General features: G+C 47.6%; 1 protein-coding gene across 1 annotated transcript in view; it reads left to right on the top strand.

Annotated features, from left to right (window-relative positions):
- TCN2 (transcobalamin 2) overlaps window positions 1-17,927 on the top strand; it is a 63,253-nt gene that overhangs the window by 31,764 nt on the left and 13,562 nt on the right. The window contains exons 6-8 of the mRNA XM_088475140.1: window positions 2,457-2,632; window positions 6,274-6,454; window positions 16,220-16,397. Coding sequence (XP_088331266.1) covers window positions 2,457-2,632; window positions 6,274-6,454; window positions 16,220-16,397 — 535 coding nt within the window. The remainder of the gene's footprint in view (window positions 1-2,456; window positions 2,633-6,273; window positions 6,455-16,219; window positions 16,398-17,927) is intronic.

The following is a 17,927-nucleotide window of genomic DNA, read 5'->3' as shown; positions in this document are numbered from 1 at the left end:
GGCTCCAAACTAGCCGCGCTGGATGTGGTTTGCCACGGTTATCAGGCTAGCCACAGGGCCGGGTTGGAGTCTGCATCTGCATCCAGATCTTCTGCTACAGGGGCCATTCTGTCATGAGGGCCTACCTCAGTTGGCTTTAATGGCCTGGTTGGTGAGACCAGGCTCTTGAAGGCCAGGGGTTTTTCCCCTTCAGTCATCAGGACCATGCCCCGGGCGCGGAAGCAGGTTTCCGCGCAGTACTACCACAGAGTTTGGAAAACCTATATTGTGTGGTGTGAGCAGCGAGGAGTACATACTGCCCAGTTCCGCCTGCCAAGGTTTTTAGCATTTTGGCTTACGGTGTCAATCTTTGAAGGTACAGATTTCAGCTCGTTCCATTTACTTTCAGCAGCGTCTGGCTCTTTTGATTTACTTTCAGTAGCGCCATGGGATTTGCCCCTGGTTCTGTCGGCTCTTAAGCATTTGAACCTTTGGAATCCGTGGACCTTCGGTTCGTAACATGGAAAGTGGTTTTTCTTATGGCCATTGCCTCGGCGGGTCTTTGAGTTGGGGGCCTTGTCCTGCAAACCACCTTTTCTTGTTTTCCATGATGATAGGGCTGTGCTCACGACAGTTCCTTCTTTTCAACCGAAAGTGGTTTCATCTTTCCACGTAAACCAGGAGATTGTTTTTCCTGTTTTCTCATCTTCAGAGTCCTCAGGGGACCAGGATGATCTATCACTGTTGGATGTTGTCCGGGCCCTAAGCATTTATTTAGACAGAACTTCGATCTTACTTAAGACATACTCTCTTTTGGTTCTCTACGATGCCCACAAACGGGGCTGGCCAGCCACAAAGCAGACCATTGCAAAATGGCTCCACTCAGTGATTTCAAGGGCTTAATCAGAGGCGGGGCGCCCGGCACCAGCTAGGGTGTTGGCTCATTCCACTAGGGCCGTGGCGGCCTCCTGGGGGGCGCGTCACGTCGCCTCGGCTGAACAGGTTTGTCACGCAGATACCTGGTCCTCTGTCCACATGTTTGTGCAGTTCTACAGGTTTCATGGTTTTGCCTCCGGGGATGGTAAGATTGAAGGGTACGTGCGCTCCTTGGTTGTGTGTGTGTGTATTGGTGGGGAGAGGGAGGAGGGAAAAAAACGGGGGGAGGTTGGGGGGAGCAGGTGGTGGATGTGTTGTGGTAGAACAGAAATACTGGAGGCTGGATGGATGGTGGAAGAAACAAATACGTTTATTTGTATCTGTGTGTGCACATAGAGGGTGGTAGTTGCTCAGTAGGAGGCACAGTGCTCCTGGAAGATAAATGTCTCTTAGATGGTTCGTGGCAGCACACACTGCTCAGTTGTTGGCGATTTGGGGTGACAGGGCATATCCACAGTGTGGGGAGTATGGTCAACCCTTTCAGGGGGCTCCTTGACATGCGGTCCTGACTACTGCATGCTTCCCTGCTGGACCTATGGTCGACAGACTTCTGAACTGGGATGCCCTGTTTGAGGTGATCAGGGGTGCTCCCACTTTGCGGCGTCCCGCACTGGTGAGGAGAATGGGTGCTGACCTACCGGCAGGTGCCCAGGTCCGTTGGTGTGGGATCAGTTCTTCTCAAGTCCAGTATGATGCTGCAGTGGGGGACGTGCACTGTTTCAGTGGGTCACGTCTGTGGATGCAGTGCAGGTGAAACCTGTGCTGCCTGCGGTGGTGTGATGAGCATGTGCAGCGCTGTCGTTTGGCAGAGGCTGGGGCTGGTGTGAGTGGGGACCAGCGTCCGGTTAAACGCCGCTGCTGCCGTTCAGGTGCCCGGATTGGGGCGGATGTAGATGCAGGCGGGTTCAAGATGGGTAGGTGTCTGGGGGTCTCCAACGCGTTTCGGCACAGGTGCCTTCTTCAAGGAGGTGCCTCTGGGGATGCCCATTTTGGGGCGTACAGATCTCCGGTCGGGCAATCCAAGCGTTCCCTCCCATTGGGGCGGCTTTTGAACATCCCATGGTCCAGTGTCCCCCAGCCCAGACAAAAGAGAAAATAGGATTTTTGGGTACTTACCATTGAATCCTTTTCTCTGAGTCAGGCTGGGGAACATAGCGTACCCACCCTCATGCCTGATAGATTTTAGTGTTAGTGCCAAATCCACGCCTTCCCACCTACAACCCATGGTCCGGTGTCCCCCAGCCTGACTCAGAGAAAAGGATTCAACGGTAAGTACCCAAAAATCCTATTATATACTGTATATATATATATATACATACTGTATATATAGCGTATATAGCGCACACGCACACATTATGCAGTGCTTTACATAGAATATTTCAGTCATTCACAATAGGCCCTGCTCCGTTTGGGCATACAATCAATATTCCCTACCATGTGGACACACATACACACTAGGGTAATTTTTTCATACATACTTTTTCTAATATACACTATAATGTGAGCACTTTGGCATCATCCCTTATTTTTTTCTATTGCAGATACAGAAGCCATGGCCGGCTTAGCACTTCTATGTTTGAAGAAACGTAATAGTTATCCCCGTGAGCTCATCGAGGAAATCAAGCGGGAGGTTAAAAATATTAAAGACAAGATTTTGGCATCTCAGAGGCCTGAGGGGCAGCTGGGAAACATTTACAGCACCCCACTTGCTGTGCAGGTGAGTCTCCAGTTTGCCCTCCAGGATCCTGAATCTTGACCCCCAATTGAGTAAATAATTAATTGAAATAAACTCTGGCAGATTGCCCACCACCTTGTCCCCCTAGCAAATTCTATTTCTTATATATACATAATTACTGATGCAGCACCAGCAGCAACTACTAGGCCCTTATTGCTACGGGGCCTGCTCCCCTCTGTGGTGTCCGCTGTCATTAGGGAGTTAATTGAGATTACACTACTCGATATTGAAGTCCCAGATTTCCCTACATACCAGCGTTCTAGGGATTTGGGCTCAGAGGAGGAGGGTACTCTAATGTTCCCTTCCTCTCTGGACAGGAAGTGCAGAGTGGCGCCAGGGCCGGTGCAAGGTTTCTCAGCATCCGAGGCAAACTGTCACGATCCAGTGCAAGCAGTCCTCTGTGGAGGACGGTGAGCCGAGGGGTTCGGGTGACTAGGGGAGTGACTAGACTAGGTTTCCTAGTTGCGACCAATCCCAGGTTTGGCTAGACCTGCCCAGAGGCGCGGAGTCTAACTCACTTGGTGGTTTTCTCCAGTGACCCCTCCAATTGGTATTTGGTTTTCAGCTGCACCAAGTGAGCAGGTCGCGGCCCTCTGGACAGGTACCTGGGAATGGCAGAAGACCGGAAACTATAATGAATGCAATAGCACTGGAGGTGAATGGAATGATTGAACTCTGGAAATGGAACTGAATGCTATAACACAGGCATGGACTGGAAACAGTTAAATATGCAGAAAAACACAGACATATACTGGGGATTGCAAAGGCAAGAGCAGTGTGGACTCAGGGAATATATGGGAATGCTAGAAATAATTGGAGCTGATTACCAGAGACAAGACACTGAGCAAAGAACACAGACATATACTGGAGATTGCACAGACAAGAGCAGAGTGGACTCAGGGAATATATGGGAATGCTGGAAATGGTGAGAGAGGCCGATCCTAGGCTGAACCCTGACACAAACCTTCTGCCTAATGCACCCACCCACACACAGAGCACCATTACACTTGCTAACACACACAACATACATTTCTTATTAATATATATGATATATAATATTATACAGTATTACTCACAGGCCACGGCAGTCTTTCCCTTCCCACTCCCAGGCTCTAACTCTGGGCAGCAACCATTCCCTGCTCCTCGTCTGCATCTCTGAGGAGGAGCGAAGGGGAAGTATAAAGCAAGGAGGCGGGCGATTGATTCATAAGGATTGCTTTCACAAACAAAAAAGTGAAAGCAAACGCTGAGGGCGGCATGTCAGCGGCAGCACTGACAGATACTGGCAGCCTGAGCCCTGGACACATCGGGCAGACACTGTGGCTGCAGGAAATGAGGAGACCGTTTGCAGCACTTCTGGTGCACACGGTCTCATTCACTGAGCGGTGGCTGCGGCAGGCTACACCAGTGTCGCGGCCACCGCTCGGACCACACAGACAGCCATGATCAATTTAGTATACTATACTGTACACAACACAAGCTCATTTATGAGTGGCGCCCTCCAGTGGCCGGCGCCCCTGCCTAAAACAAGAGGAGGTATGTGGTCTGACAAGGTAAGTGAGGGCGGGGAGTGAAGGGGTTGATGGGGCTATGATCATAAGGAGGATAGAAAAAGTGACATGGTAATATGGGTGACATACATGGGACATGGTGTTATGGGGTTTGATGGGAGCGAGTATTTGATGTAGGGGATTGATCCTATAAAAGAGATCATGCGTTTCCCAGACTGTTGAGCACAGAGCTGTGTACCCTTATGTGGGGAATATAAAAAAAACACTGTGTGCCCCCACGGGCTCTTTCATACACCCTCTACCCCAACATTATAGTTCATGTATAATGGGACAAAGGATCCATAGGACACCTGTCCAGTACCCCTAAAAAGTGTTAATGAAATAAAACCTTTTTTAGAAAGTAAACTTTACATAAAAAACACTCCAATAACATTTTTCCTACATCCAACCAACTGTGCTTGTCCAATAGTAATAGCTGTCTCAACTGACTAATCAGAATCATGTTGTATCAAGACAGAAGTGTGAGGTATAGGGCTTTGGTGCTTCAACTATGTTGCATGGAAGAAAGAATACATTTGTTTTTAATTATTTTTTTTAACGGACATTTTATAAGGGGTCAGGAGTAATGTATATTCTGTTCAATTAAAGTAATTTTATATTTTGCATGTTTGTGTTCTATTTATTTTACAGTATGACCTTTCTACATAAACTAGTTACCATCCCTGTGTTCAAAATCATTTATTACCAGGTTCCTCTTCACATTTCAGTGTAGGGTTGTAACAAATAATTTTGCACATAGGGATGGTTGGTTTATACAGCCAATCATATCGTAGAAGCACAGAGGGTAATAAATAGGCTGAGGGCATGCTGATTGCTTATATTGTTTTATTCTATCTTCAGAGTTGCTGCCAGGGCCGCAACTAGGGGGGTGGGCTGGAGGTGCACGTGCACCGTGTGCGCCGCTGTACCCGGTGCCAGTAACCTCCAGCCCGGCGCTGCAGAGAGGCTCCAAGCCGGACGTCTGCTGGTAATATTTATTACCAGCGGGCGCCCGGCTCCTTCCCTGCAGCAACGCGGTGTAGCCGGAGCTGGAGGTTGGAGTTCTCTCCTGAACTCCAGCTTCCGGCTCTCCCCACGGGCACTATGGGAGAGACGTAATGACGTCTCCCCCACAGTTCCGAGGAGCAGCCGGCGGACCGGACGCGATGCTGGATGCAGGAGCAGGGTTCAAGGTAAGTATTTTTTTTAATAAGCTGCACTACAGGGGCATTATTATGGGGGCATGGGCATTACCACAGGGGCATTACTATGGGGGCATGGGCACTACAGGGGCATTACTATTGGGGAAGGGGTACTACAGAGGCATTACCACAGGGGCATTACTGTGGGGGCATGAGCACTACAGGGGCATTACTGTATGGGCACTACAGGGATATTACTATGGGGGCATGGGCACTACAGAGGCATTACTATGAGAGTATGGGCACTGCAGGGGCATTACTATGAAAGCATGGGCACTACAGAGGCATTACCACAAAGGCATTAATATGGGAGCATGGGCACTACAGGGGCATTACTGTATGGTGGGCACTATAGGGGCATTACTATGGGGGTATTAACATATGGACATTACTATGGGGGCATTACAATATGGGCACTACTACAGGGGTATTACTATATGGGCACTACTACAGGGGCATTGCTATGGGTGCATTACTATGGGGGCATTATCATATGGGCACTACTACAGGGGCATAACTATATAGGGAACTACGATATTAAAGAGATGTTGCTGTTTTTAATGTAGGTTAAGAAGGGGAAATTCCATCTGAGTAACTAATGTTTCAGTATAGCAAGAAAGAAAAGCAGAAAGAAGTATTGCAGTACAATGCACTTTCTAAAAGATATGACAACTATAGACTTCCATTCCTGATACTCACAGCCTAAAGAGCTTTACGTTTCCAGCTGTGTCATTCATACGCAGTGTAGGACTTATCTGTACAAATAAGCTAAGCGCCTAATTGTTCTTGCATGGAATTTTGTCCTGTTTTATTTGGTTTTAGGAACTTCTGAAAGTCCTTTAGCCAAACAAATACTCTCCTTTATTCCCAGTTTCTCTCACAATTGGTCGGCAAAAAAACCAAAGAATCCTGTTCCAAGGCAATATCTGCCCTGCTGGAAGCGATGAAACAAGGAAAGTTCTCTAACCCGGGGATGATGTCACAGTTAATACCTGTTTTGCACCATAAATCTTACATGGATGTGGCTCATGTACAATGTGGAAAGATGGAAAGTAAGTGGTTTAGCTGGTGCATGATACATTGCTCTCACACAATGGTATTATTTTGAGTGCTGTACAATCAAAAGCTGTATTTGTCATTATACAGAGGTATTGGCCATACCTGCTGAGATTATAGGCAGCTACCTCAGACAACTGGCCCAAAATACAATGTGTTGCATTAATCAGGCCAGTGACCTGATAATGTTTGGAACCACTGGAGTCATCAAGATAATTGGCAGATGCAGAGTATCATTATTGCTATTGGCCAATCTCACAATTGCACTATCACATGCCAGTAATGTTGGAAAATATCCATCTGCTCAGTTTGTGCACCAAATTACTGGATCACATCTGATATCACCACCTACATATGGCACATTGAATACTGATCCTGTCATTCAGGATGAATATTAGGAACAGTCTGTGGGCCTGATTCAGCAAGAACCGCAATTGCAAAGTTGCACGCAGGCAGCTTCGCAATGCAATCATGCAAATACAGCAGGAGGTGTATGACACTGCAACGGAGGTCGCTGTGCTGGGATCACTATCGCTACCATTGGTGGTCGATGGTGGACGGCGCAAGGCAGCCGGACGTCTGAGTAAGCCTCAGCTTACTCAGGCTGGCTGGCTTGTGAGCCCAGCAGACTGCATACGTCCATGCAGTCCCTGATCTTGCCACTTCTGGAAAACTCGTTGGAAACGCCCCATTTCTGAGAACGCCTGCCGCACCCACCCTCACAACGCCCCTTAAATGCATCTGCATGTCAATCAGGCAAAGGCATTCAAGGGCTAGCATGCGTGCGTGCACTGCTGAATTAGCCCCTTTGTGTGACTGCCATTAGCTATAAAATGGGTGATAGTGTAATGATTTACCATATAAAAAGAGAGCTTACAGATTGCAAGTGATTCCTATTCAGTTCTGTTAAAGATAAAGTATTCCATTAAATCATTTATGTACTTAGTATTGTTACAAATTGCCCTCATGTTCTGTGAGATAACATACATGGATAGTTTGGAAGTGCTATGAAGCTGTAACATGCTTATGGTAATTGGCCATACACCGTGTACAAACAATGAGGTTGCATGTGATTTTCAGGTTTGCTCCCACACTAGATCTTTGCAGCTTCTTTTGCATTTGAAAGGTCCATTTTGCATACTAAGATATTATTAGTTTATTGCTTTATCTGTAATCATAATCTTAACCATAATTAATCTTAATCATAATCTTAATCATAGGCACACTTTGGATATTACAGAGTCTTGTATTTAGATTAACCTAAAGGTGACTGGTTGCCTACAATGTTAAGTCTGTAGTGAGTGGTAGACTACAAAGGTTAGGCAGTGGTGAGTGATAGGCTACAAAGGTTAGGCTGTGGTGAGTGGTAGGCTACAACTTTTAGGCTGTGGTGAGTGGTAGGCTACAAAGGTTAGGCTGTGGTGAGTGATAGGCTACAAATTTTAGGCTGTGGTGAGTGGTAGGCTACAAAGGTTAGGCTGTGGTGACTGGTAGGCTACAAAGGTTAGGCAGTGGTGAGTGGTAGGTTACAAAGGTTAGGCTGTGGCAATTGGTAAGCTACAAATGTTAGGCTGTGGTGACTGGTAGTCTACAAAGTTTAGGCTGTGGTGATCGCAGGGTACAACTTTTAGGCTGTGGCGAGTGGTAGGCTATAAAGGTTAGGCTGTGATGAGTGATAGGCTACAAAGGAAAGGCTGTGGTGAGTGATAGGCTACAAAGGTTAGGCTGTGGTGAGTGATAGGCTACAAATGTTAGGCTGTGGGTAAGGCTGTGGTGAGTGTTATGCTACAATGTTTAGGCTGTGGTGAGTAGTAGGCTACAAAGTTTAGGTTGTGGTGTGTATTAGGCTACAACGTTTAGGCTGTGGTGAGTGGAAGGCTACAAAGGTTAGGCTGTGGTGAGTGGTAGGCTACAAAGTTTAGGTTGTGGTGTGTATTAGGCTACAACATTTAGGCTGTGGTGAGTGGTAGGCTACAAAAGTTAGGCTGTGGTGAGTGGAAGGCTACAAAGTTAGGCTGTGGTGAGTGGTAGGCTACAAAGTTTAGATTGTGGTGTGTATTAAGCTACAACGTTTAGGCTGTGGTGAGCGGAAGGCTATAAAAGTTAAGCTGTAGTGAGTGGTAGGCTACAAGGTTATGCTGTGGTGAGAGAGAGGGTACAAAGTTTAGGCTGTGGTGAGTGGTAGGCTACAAAGATTAGGCTGTGGTGAGTGGTAGGCTACAACGTTAAGGCTGTGGTGAGTGATAGGCTACAAAGGTTAGCCTGTGGTGAGTGGTAGGCTACAACTTTTAGGCTGTGGCGAGTCGTAGGCTACAAAGGTTAGCCTGTGGTGAGTGATAGGCAACAAATTTTAGGCTGTGGTGAGTGGTAGGCTACAAAGTTTAAGCTGTGGTGAGTGATAGGCTACAAATTTTAGGCTGTGGTGAGTGGTAGGCTACAAAGTTTAGGCTGTGGTGAGTGGTAGGCTACAGAGTTTAGGCTGTGGTCAATGGTAGGCTACAAAGTTTAGGCTGTGGTGTGTATTAGGCTACAACGTTTAGGCTGTGGTGAGTGGTAGCCTACAAAAGTTAGCATTCATTTGCTGTGCACTCCCAGGTGACTAGTTTACATATTGATAAATAAAGTAATTCTTTATCACTCAGCCAGCTGTTGGTAAGCCAGCTTTTTCTTTGGTCTATAGGCATGCAATGTGGGCAGATGTGAGCAACATAAAAATATAAAATTAATATATCTGATACTTTTATAAAAATAGGGGGGTAGGCTGTACTGCACACCCTCATTTTAAACATAATAAGAGGTGCTACCATGTTGAGACGTAGTACAATGCAGGAAAAGAAAAAGCAGGTGCACACTATAAGCTCTAAGAAAAATGGTAGTCAAAATAATCCACATAAACTCTACAAATAACATGGAGTATAAGTGAGGTGACATGTTTGCCCAAAATTGCATGCCCATCTACCACATCAAGGTGAACTCCATCAGATGGGTCCCAATCATCGCTAATACTAACACATTGGGCCAAATGTAATAGGGTGAGAGTTTTGAAAATGTGATAGGGCACCGAATTGGCTACGGCCGGCTCTGCTAAGCAAAATTTTTGCTGGTGTGTGTGTGTGTGTATATATATATATATATATATATATATATATATATGTATGTCTGTTTATATTGCAGGAACCTGTGCTAATTAAATTCAGCTAGGGGCAGATAGCAGGGGTGCTAGTACTGATAATAATTCTTCTCCATAGGGGACACAGGCTCTACACTGGGTATAGGTTGGTGGGATAGAGTCTGGGCACCACACAGTTAACTCTTAAAGTCACAGTCCAGGCTCCCCCCCCCCTCCCCTATAGCCTGCCCCCAGCTACAGGCAAGTCAGTTTTTTGTGTTGGTGCCTGTGGTCAGGCACACAGTGTAAGCTGTACTTACAACTTTTGTGATTTATTTTATTTTATTTACCATTGTTTTTTTTTTTTTACTGAGCGTGCAGCGTTAGGCGTCCTAGAGGATGCCTGCGCTGCTGCTCCATCACCCCAGCGCCGGCGGCCGTGGCACTGGCAACTGGGCTAGTGTCCTCAGCCGAGCTCCAGTCTCAGAGGGAGCTTGAAACCGTAGCCAGCACAGCAGGGGAAAAGGTAAGTGTGGCTCCCGGCTTGCAGGGAGCCGCATAATCACGGCTTCTCACCACCGGTATAGGAGACACTGGCAGTGCTGGCAGTCGGGACCCAGGTTTTTCCCACATCCCCACTAAAGCCACCAGGGCAGCGGGGCTCTGTGCAGATTGGCAGCCATTTTCCCTGAGGTCCATGCCAGAAGGGGGAGGTAGACTATCCCCGCTGGCTCCTCCCCCGCCCCTGGGTGCTTTCCCTCATAAGAGGAAGTCAGTTCCAAAGTCATTCTTCCTCCTCTCTTCCCTCCTGACAGACACTGGGCATCCATTTTTTGAGTGCCAGCAGTTTCAGCTGGTCTCTGGAGAGTACAGGCTCCTGGACTCCCTGTTTTCCTCACCCTCAGTGGTCAGGTTATACAAATTGCTCCTTCCTCCCCTTTTGGGGCTGGTTTGTTGAGCGCTTACTGCCTTTCCTATTTTGCATTTAATGTTTCTGTGTGTTTGACTGTTAATGTACTTTGCATAACCTCAGTCTCTGCATTGTCCCACTTATTTGATTATTTGTGGTGCATTTACATTTTCTGCTCTGTTCTTATTTGCACATCACAGTTCTTGCTCTGGTGTATGGGGTTTCTGTACTATGTCTTCCAGTGGTAAAGGAGGTGGGTGCTTCTATGCTGGGTAATTGTAGGGCTTGTACTGCTCTGTTTTCTCCACAGGTTCCGGACCACTATGGTCTCTGTGTTCACTGTTTTACAACTTCACAGCAGGAGGCCACTTCAGCTGCGCCTGCTAACCAGGAACCTGCTTGGATTTCTTCGTTATTCCAGGTATTGCTACAGGTAGTGGATAGGCTCTCAGCCCCTGTGGTCGCTCCTCCAGTTGGTGGCCCTTCAAGTATGGCCCAGATTTCCAATGTGATACCAACCCCTTTGAAGCCTTCTGCTATGGAGTCTCCTTGGATGCAATCCTTTAAGCAGTCAGTTCAGGGGCTAGCGCAGGTGTCTGAGTCTTTCAGACAGATGCTGGACAGGGAGTGCACTTCTAAACATAAGCCTTCTAAAAGGGACAACTCTACACCCTTGTCTGATATTGAATTTTACACTGATGTTCCCTCAGACCAGGAGGAAGACATTTGTGTTGCCTCTGATGTGGAGTCTTCTATTCCAGAGGATTCCCAGCCTCAAGTAGACATAGTTTCATTATTCAAAGCAGTTAAATCAGTTCTGCTAAGGATGTGGAGCTGGCCCCTGTGTCCAGTGCTCCGGTCTTTAAACAACAAAAGAAGGCAGTTTCAGAAATTCCTTCTTCAGCGCAGCTTGAGGACCTTTTGGCGGAGGCTTGGTCCCACCCTAATAGGCCTTTTCCTGGTTTCTAAGTGCATTACTTCCTTTTATCCTCTGCCGGCTGCCGATAAGGCTAAATGGGAGTTGACCGCCTGGTCAAGAATACACCCTTCCTCTCCCTAAATGGCATCACTTAAGGAGCAGTAGCTCGTCCGACCCTTGTATCTGCCTGGGTTGCCAAAGCCATCAGTCACTGGGCAGATGCTTTGGAGGATGGCCTTACATCAGGTACTTACAGGAATGACCTTTTGTCTCTCGTGGAGCATATCCGACAGGTGGCTTTTTATCTTGGGGAAGCCGCTATAGACACATGTATACTAACTTCCAAGGTTTCGGCTTCTTCAGTGTCAGCAAGAAGAGCTCTCTGGCTTCATTCCTGGTGTGCGGATTCTGATTCTAAAAAGGCCCTTGAGGCTCTCCCCTTGTCAGGGGATGTTCTCTTTGGTCCAGAACTGGATAAAATAGTGGCCACAGTGGCGGCATCTAAGACAGCCTTTCTCCCTTCCGGGGCAGCTCCTAGGTCGCGATCTTCTAATTTTCGATCCTTTCATCCGCAGGGTAAAGCCAAGGGCTTATCATTTTCTAGGTCCCAGGGTTCCTCTGGTCTACCAGATTACTAACTGCTAAACCTGTCGAAAATCCTGCTGCATGACTAGGTGGGCCACCACCTTGGGGACACCAATGTGGGAGGCCGGCTTCTTTTCTTTTCTGAAATTTGGAAGACGACCACGGAGGATGCCTGGGTAAGAGGGGTAATCTCCCAGGGTTATGCGTTGACCTTTGGGGAGTATCCTCTGACCCAGTTTTTTTACACAGGTCTTCCTTTGGATCAGGAGAAGGCAAAAGCCATGAGGGAGTCTATTCGCTCTCTTATGGCCTCCAATGTCATTGTTCCGGTTCCCGTGTCTCAGTTCGGCATGGGCTTCTATGCCAGTCTGTTTCTCGTTTACAAGCCGAACGGGTCATTCCGACCAATTCTAAACTTGAAGTCTGTCAACAGGTACTTGAGGATTGTCAAGTTCCGAATGGAATCGCTTTGCTCCATTATTCTGGCCATGGAGCAGGGGATATGGCCTCCTTAGACATCCAGGATGCCTATTTGTATGTTCCCATCCATCTCAGTCATCAGCAATTCAGGAGGATAATTTCCAGTGTCGGGCTTTGCCATTTGAAATTTCCATGGCTCCTTGGGTCTTCAGAAGAATCTGAATTTTTCCCTATCTAGACGACTGGCTTCTCCTGGCCCAGTCTCAGGAGGTGCTCCTGGAGCACATTCGAATCACAGTGGATCTTCACCAGGCTCATGGTTAGGTCATCAATTGGAAAAAGTCCTCTCTAACTCCTTCTGAGGAAATTGTGCATTTAGGAGCATTGCTGAACTCCAGGACTCAGCATGTTCCTTCCAGCAGACAAGGTTCGGGACTTACAGTCCAAGATTCGTTTCTTTCTGCATAACTGCCGGGTGTCAATTCACTCTTCCATGCAGATTCTGGGCTCTCTGGTCTCCACCTTCAACATGATGGAGTATGCCCAGTTTCATTCCCGGCCTCTTCAATTGGAGACTCTCGCCTGGTGGGTCAAATCCCATCTGCAGCTCGGTTCTCAGATGATTGTTCTTTCTCAGGAGGTATGTCATTCCCTCTTGTGGTGTCTCCAGGGGTCCCATCTGACCAGGAGTCATCCCTTTTGGGATCAGGACTGGGTCCACCTTACCACTGATGCAAGTCTTCGAGGATGGGGGGCAGTTTTCTGCCAGCAGACTTTTCAGGGTCAGTGGTCGGCTCAGGAGATCCGATTGCTGATCAACATTCTAGAACTCCGAGTGGTTTACAGGGCCCTGTGTCAGGCTTTGCCTCTTCTTCGCAGTTGCCCTATCCAGGTACAGTCCGACAATGCGATGGCTGTCACCTACATAAACCATCAAGGCAGTACTCAAAGTCGTGCCGCCATGAGGTAAGTCAGCCGCATTCTTCTTTGGGTGGAAAGGCATCTTCCGTCCCTGTCAGCAATTTACATTCACGGAGTACAAAATTGGCAAACAGACTATCTAAGCTGCTAGGATGTTCATTCGGGCAAAAGGGCTCTGCATCCGGACATCTTTCATCTCCTGGTTCTTCGCTGGGGCTTGCCCGATATCAACATGATGGCGTTTCGACAAAATCGCCAAGTTCCGAGGTACTGCTCTCACATAAGAGATCCGGCGGCCTTTCAGATGGATGCTCTGGTGGTCCAGTGGGCCTTTCCGCTCCTTTTCACTCCAATTTCTCTGATTCCACGGGTCTTACGCAAATTGAAGTTGGAGGGCGGCACGGTGTTCCTAGTGGCTCCCGATTGGCCACAGAAGGCGTGGTACGCGGATCTACAAGGCCTCTCCATCAACTCTCCACTACGTCTTCCACTGCGGCCAGATCTTTTGTCTCAGGGCCCGCGCTTTCATCCGGATCTGCCCCATCTCGCTTTGACAGGGTGGCTCTTCAAACATGATAGCTAAGGGCTTCTCCAGGTCAGTCATTAACACTTAGCTCAATCACTGTAAGTCCTCTTCAGCTAGAATTTACCATCGGGTTTGGAGGACTTACTTTGACTGGTGTTCGGCTAGGAATCTTAACCCCAGGTCATTTTGACTCTCTTGAGTTCTCTCCTTTTTGCAGGTGGGGCTCGATTTGGGCCTCCGCCTTGCTTCACTATAAATGCAGGTTTCAGCTCTTTTGGTTCTCTTTCAGAGACAGATTGTGCTGTCGCCTGATGTTCAGACCTTTCTTCAATGTGTCCTCCACCCTACAACCCCCGTTGGTACCGCCAGTGGCTTCTTGGAATTTTTCTCTGGTTCTTAGGACCCTTCAGTCTTCGCCTTTTGAGCCCTTGGACACAGTGGACATTTGTTGGCTTATATGGAGGAGTGTCTTCCTCCTTGCCATAGCTTCTGCCCGACTGGTGTCAGACTTGTGCGCATTGTCCTGTCGCTCTCCGTTTCTAATTTTTCACCAGGAGAGAGCTGTCCTTCGAACACGACTAGGTTACCTTCCTAAGGTTGTTTCCAGATTTCCCATAAATCAAGAGATTGTGGCTCCTTCTTTACAGCTTCTGGATTCTTCTCCGGAGGCTGCCTCCTTAGATGTCATGCAGGCCCTCCGGATTTATTTGGACAGGACAAAGGATCTGCGTAGGATGCTCTCTTTGTCCTGTATGACTTTCGCAAACTGGGCTGGCCGGCTACTAAGCAATCGCTGGCCAGATTGATCCATTTGATTATTCGCCACGCTTGCTTATGCTGCACTGTCCGTAGTGAGGGCTCATTCAACCCAGTTGGTGGGAACTTTGTGGGCAGTGAGACGTGGTGCTTCTGCAGAGCAGCTGTGTAAGGTAGCCATGTGGTCTTCTGCCAATACGTTTCTGAAGTTCTATTCCTTTGACACCTTCGCCACCCCAGATGCGGTTTTTGGGCGAAGGGTCCTCAGTGCAGCTCAGGAGCTTCCTCTCCCTTAGGGGATTAGCTTTGGGATGTCCCAGCATATAAGCCTTTATCCCCTATGGAAGAAGAAAAGTAGATATATGTGCTTACTTGTTAAATCCTTTTCTTCGATTCCATAAGGGATACAGGGCCTGATTCAGACCCGGATGCTATGCCTCGAACGCACGCTATGGCCGATAGTCGCCCATCTGCGCATGCGTAGCAGTGCACGAGCCAGTCACTGCGATCGGGAATCGTGTGCTCGTAGTACACAGACTGAGTGGCAGATAGTGCCGTTTGTGGGTGGTGGCAGGGGAAGGTCTATGTAAACGGAGGTGTGGTTGTGTGAACGCAGGCGTGCCTGTGTGTTCTAACGGCGTTTCATGGGCGTGCATAATTAGCATGGAGGAGTCATTGTACACGTCACCTGGTTGTATTTCAGCCTGCAGTGATCGCAGTGCTTGCGGAAGGGTAGGGTCTACCTCAAGGGCTACCAGCAGTTCCGATGGCTCTCGATGTTACTGATATTACATAACTTCCTGGAGATGATGTGTGCTGCGAAGGAAAAGGGGGCGTCTTTAGACCAGTGTGCGTTCGCTCTGCGACATAGAGGGCGTCCTTAAGCCTTGCCATGCGGTCGCGGAATTTGCATACCTTGCCCCTTGTGGCTGCGAAAGTCCGGGTCTAAATCACCCCCACAGGGCTCCCACCCCAACGCACCTGACTTGCGGGGCTTTGCTCTGCTTTCAGTTCTTCTGTTCACATTTCTTGTGTTTTTGAACCTGAGTGTGTTCTGGTCTTCCTTCTCCTCTTTCTTGCTCCTTGTCTTAGGCTTTTTAACTTAACTGAATTGGCTGGAAATGGGGTATAGGGGGAGGGGGTAGCCTGGGCTGTGACTTTGAGTTAACTGTGTGGTACACAGAATTCATCCCACCAACCTATACCCAGCGTAGAGCCTGTGTCCCTTATGGAATCGAAGAAAAGGATTTAACAAGTAAGCACATAAATATCCTTTTATTCTTCCATGAATTAATAATTTGGGGTAAAACAAACATTGTACCTTTCATAGTAAGATGACTTGACAACATGATTGGGTAATGGGATATAGACTATGTCCAAGTACAATTAAGCTACATTCCTTCAACAAGCAGCAGACAGGCAGTTTCCACTCCGTTTCCTCATAATTGTTTCATTTGGTTACATACTGTATATGGTTTTTAATGTTTGCGTTCATTTACATCTTTTGGTACACCATTCATAAAACCCAACATAGCCAGTGTGAAATATTGAAATAGTGGTAATAATATAGACCTGCTCCTCTTGTAAATTAACTTTGCACTTTGCCTTCATTTAGACAGTCCATTGGTAATTCCCACTTCATTCCCCCCACCTAATCCTGACATTGGTGAAGAGCTGATCCAGGTCCGGCTGGTGGTAGAAGGCCAGAAGTTCAATGAGCTTTTTGAGGTCCAATCACAGTCCTCACTCCTTGACATACTGAAAGCCGCACGGAAGCAGAATTCTGATTTCTCGTAAGTTCATAGATATAATAACAATTTCTTGGTCAATTCCAGTGAAACAGCCCTTCACAGAAGCATCACGTGAACTAATGTGTGCCTGACTTCCCTTGGATTATGCAAATTCCAAACATGGTCTGTGGAAGTGGAGCTGCAGGGCAGGCCCGGCGACAGGGGGAAACAAAGGGGACACCCGTACCGGGCCACGAGGGTTAGAGAGGCCTCGAGAATCAGGGATAGAGAAAAAGAGGCAGCAGCACCTATTAAACTGTTGTGCTACTGACGGGATTCTTTTTTTCCCTGTTACAGCAGCTGTCCAGCCAAGCCCCACCCACTGACTTGGGGGGAGGGGGGGGTCAAACACCGGACATATACAGGGCCTAGTACATCAGACAGTCTGCCACTCCCCCCACTCTCGCTGCACCCCCGACCTTCCCCCCCCTCCTCACGGTACCCTCGATCCCCTCACACACACACACACTCCGAGTCATCCTCTTAGTGGTCCAGCTGAAATGTGAAAGATAGAGGGAGCCAAGCATCATGGCTGTCCATTCATTCAGCCTCAGCATGAAGGTAAGTAACTATGTTATTGGTGTGTGCGTGTATGTGTATATATATATATATATATATATATATATATATATATACACACACACACACACATCTGTAATAATTGCATGTGTGTGTGAACCCGGCATGTGAGTTTAGAGGAGGGGGCTTTTGGGGTTGTGGGCCCCAGAGATATCAGTGTGCCGGGCCCCAAAAATTCTGTTGCCAGCCCTGCTGGAGGGAGTAATATATACAATGCTCCCTCATTACTGACACTAGGGAATGACAGTTTGTATCCCTGAATTAATAAAATAACTGGAGTCCTTCTGTTTGGGTTGCAAACTATATGACAGGATAGGAGGCTTTTTTTTAGAATAAGTTAAATTCCAGATTAAAGGGTAAATTTACTAAGCACTACTTCCCAAAACTGCCATGTACAGTATTATGCAGTTTTGGACAATGAACTTAAAGCGACAATAATATGAAATACAAACCCAGGCATGTTTTGTTATTCTCTAAATCTGGACTCATGACATGCCAAGATTTTTTAACTAAAAGAGTCGGAGATTAAGGGCCTCATTCTGAGCTGATTTCCTCTACACTGAGACGCCCACTTGCAGCATCATTTTCTCCCTGGTCCGTCTTTAGATACACCATCGGGGCACCTTCGGACTCATCATTGAAACTTCCACCAGCCCTATGGCAGGTAGAGTTTCTTTGTTTGACCATGGCCTCCTGTGTGAGCGACCCGCCGCAGCACACTGCCAGTTTCCCCATGTAACCTCCCGAGAACGCCAACTGAAATCCACTGTTCTTGTGTCCAAATCTGTGCCGTGTCTATGTGGTGTAACAGTCGGGACGCAAACGCTGTGCTACCAACTGCATGCGGCATGGACACTGCGCGCACCTCTGAATCCAGCCCTCATTGTGCAAGATCCTAACAGATGTAATGAAAGCAAACAGTAATAGGAGGTAAACTTGATTATTGAAATTCTT

Source organism: Taudactylus pleione, unplaced genomic scaffold (genome assembly GCF_031769625.1).
Source record: "Taudactylus pleione unplaced genomic scaffold, aTauple2 ptg000162l, whole genome shotgun sequence".
In the NCBI taxonomy this organism is placed as follows: Eukaryota; Metazoa; Chordata; class Amphibia; order Anura; family Myobatrachidae; genus Taudactylus; species Taudactylus pleione.
Note: the sequence above shows the minus strand (reverse complement) of the source record. Positions and strands in the feature narration are given on the sequence as shown.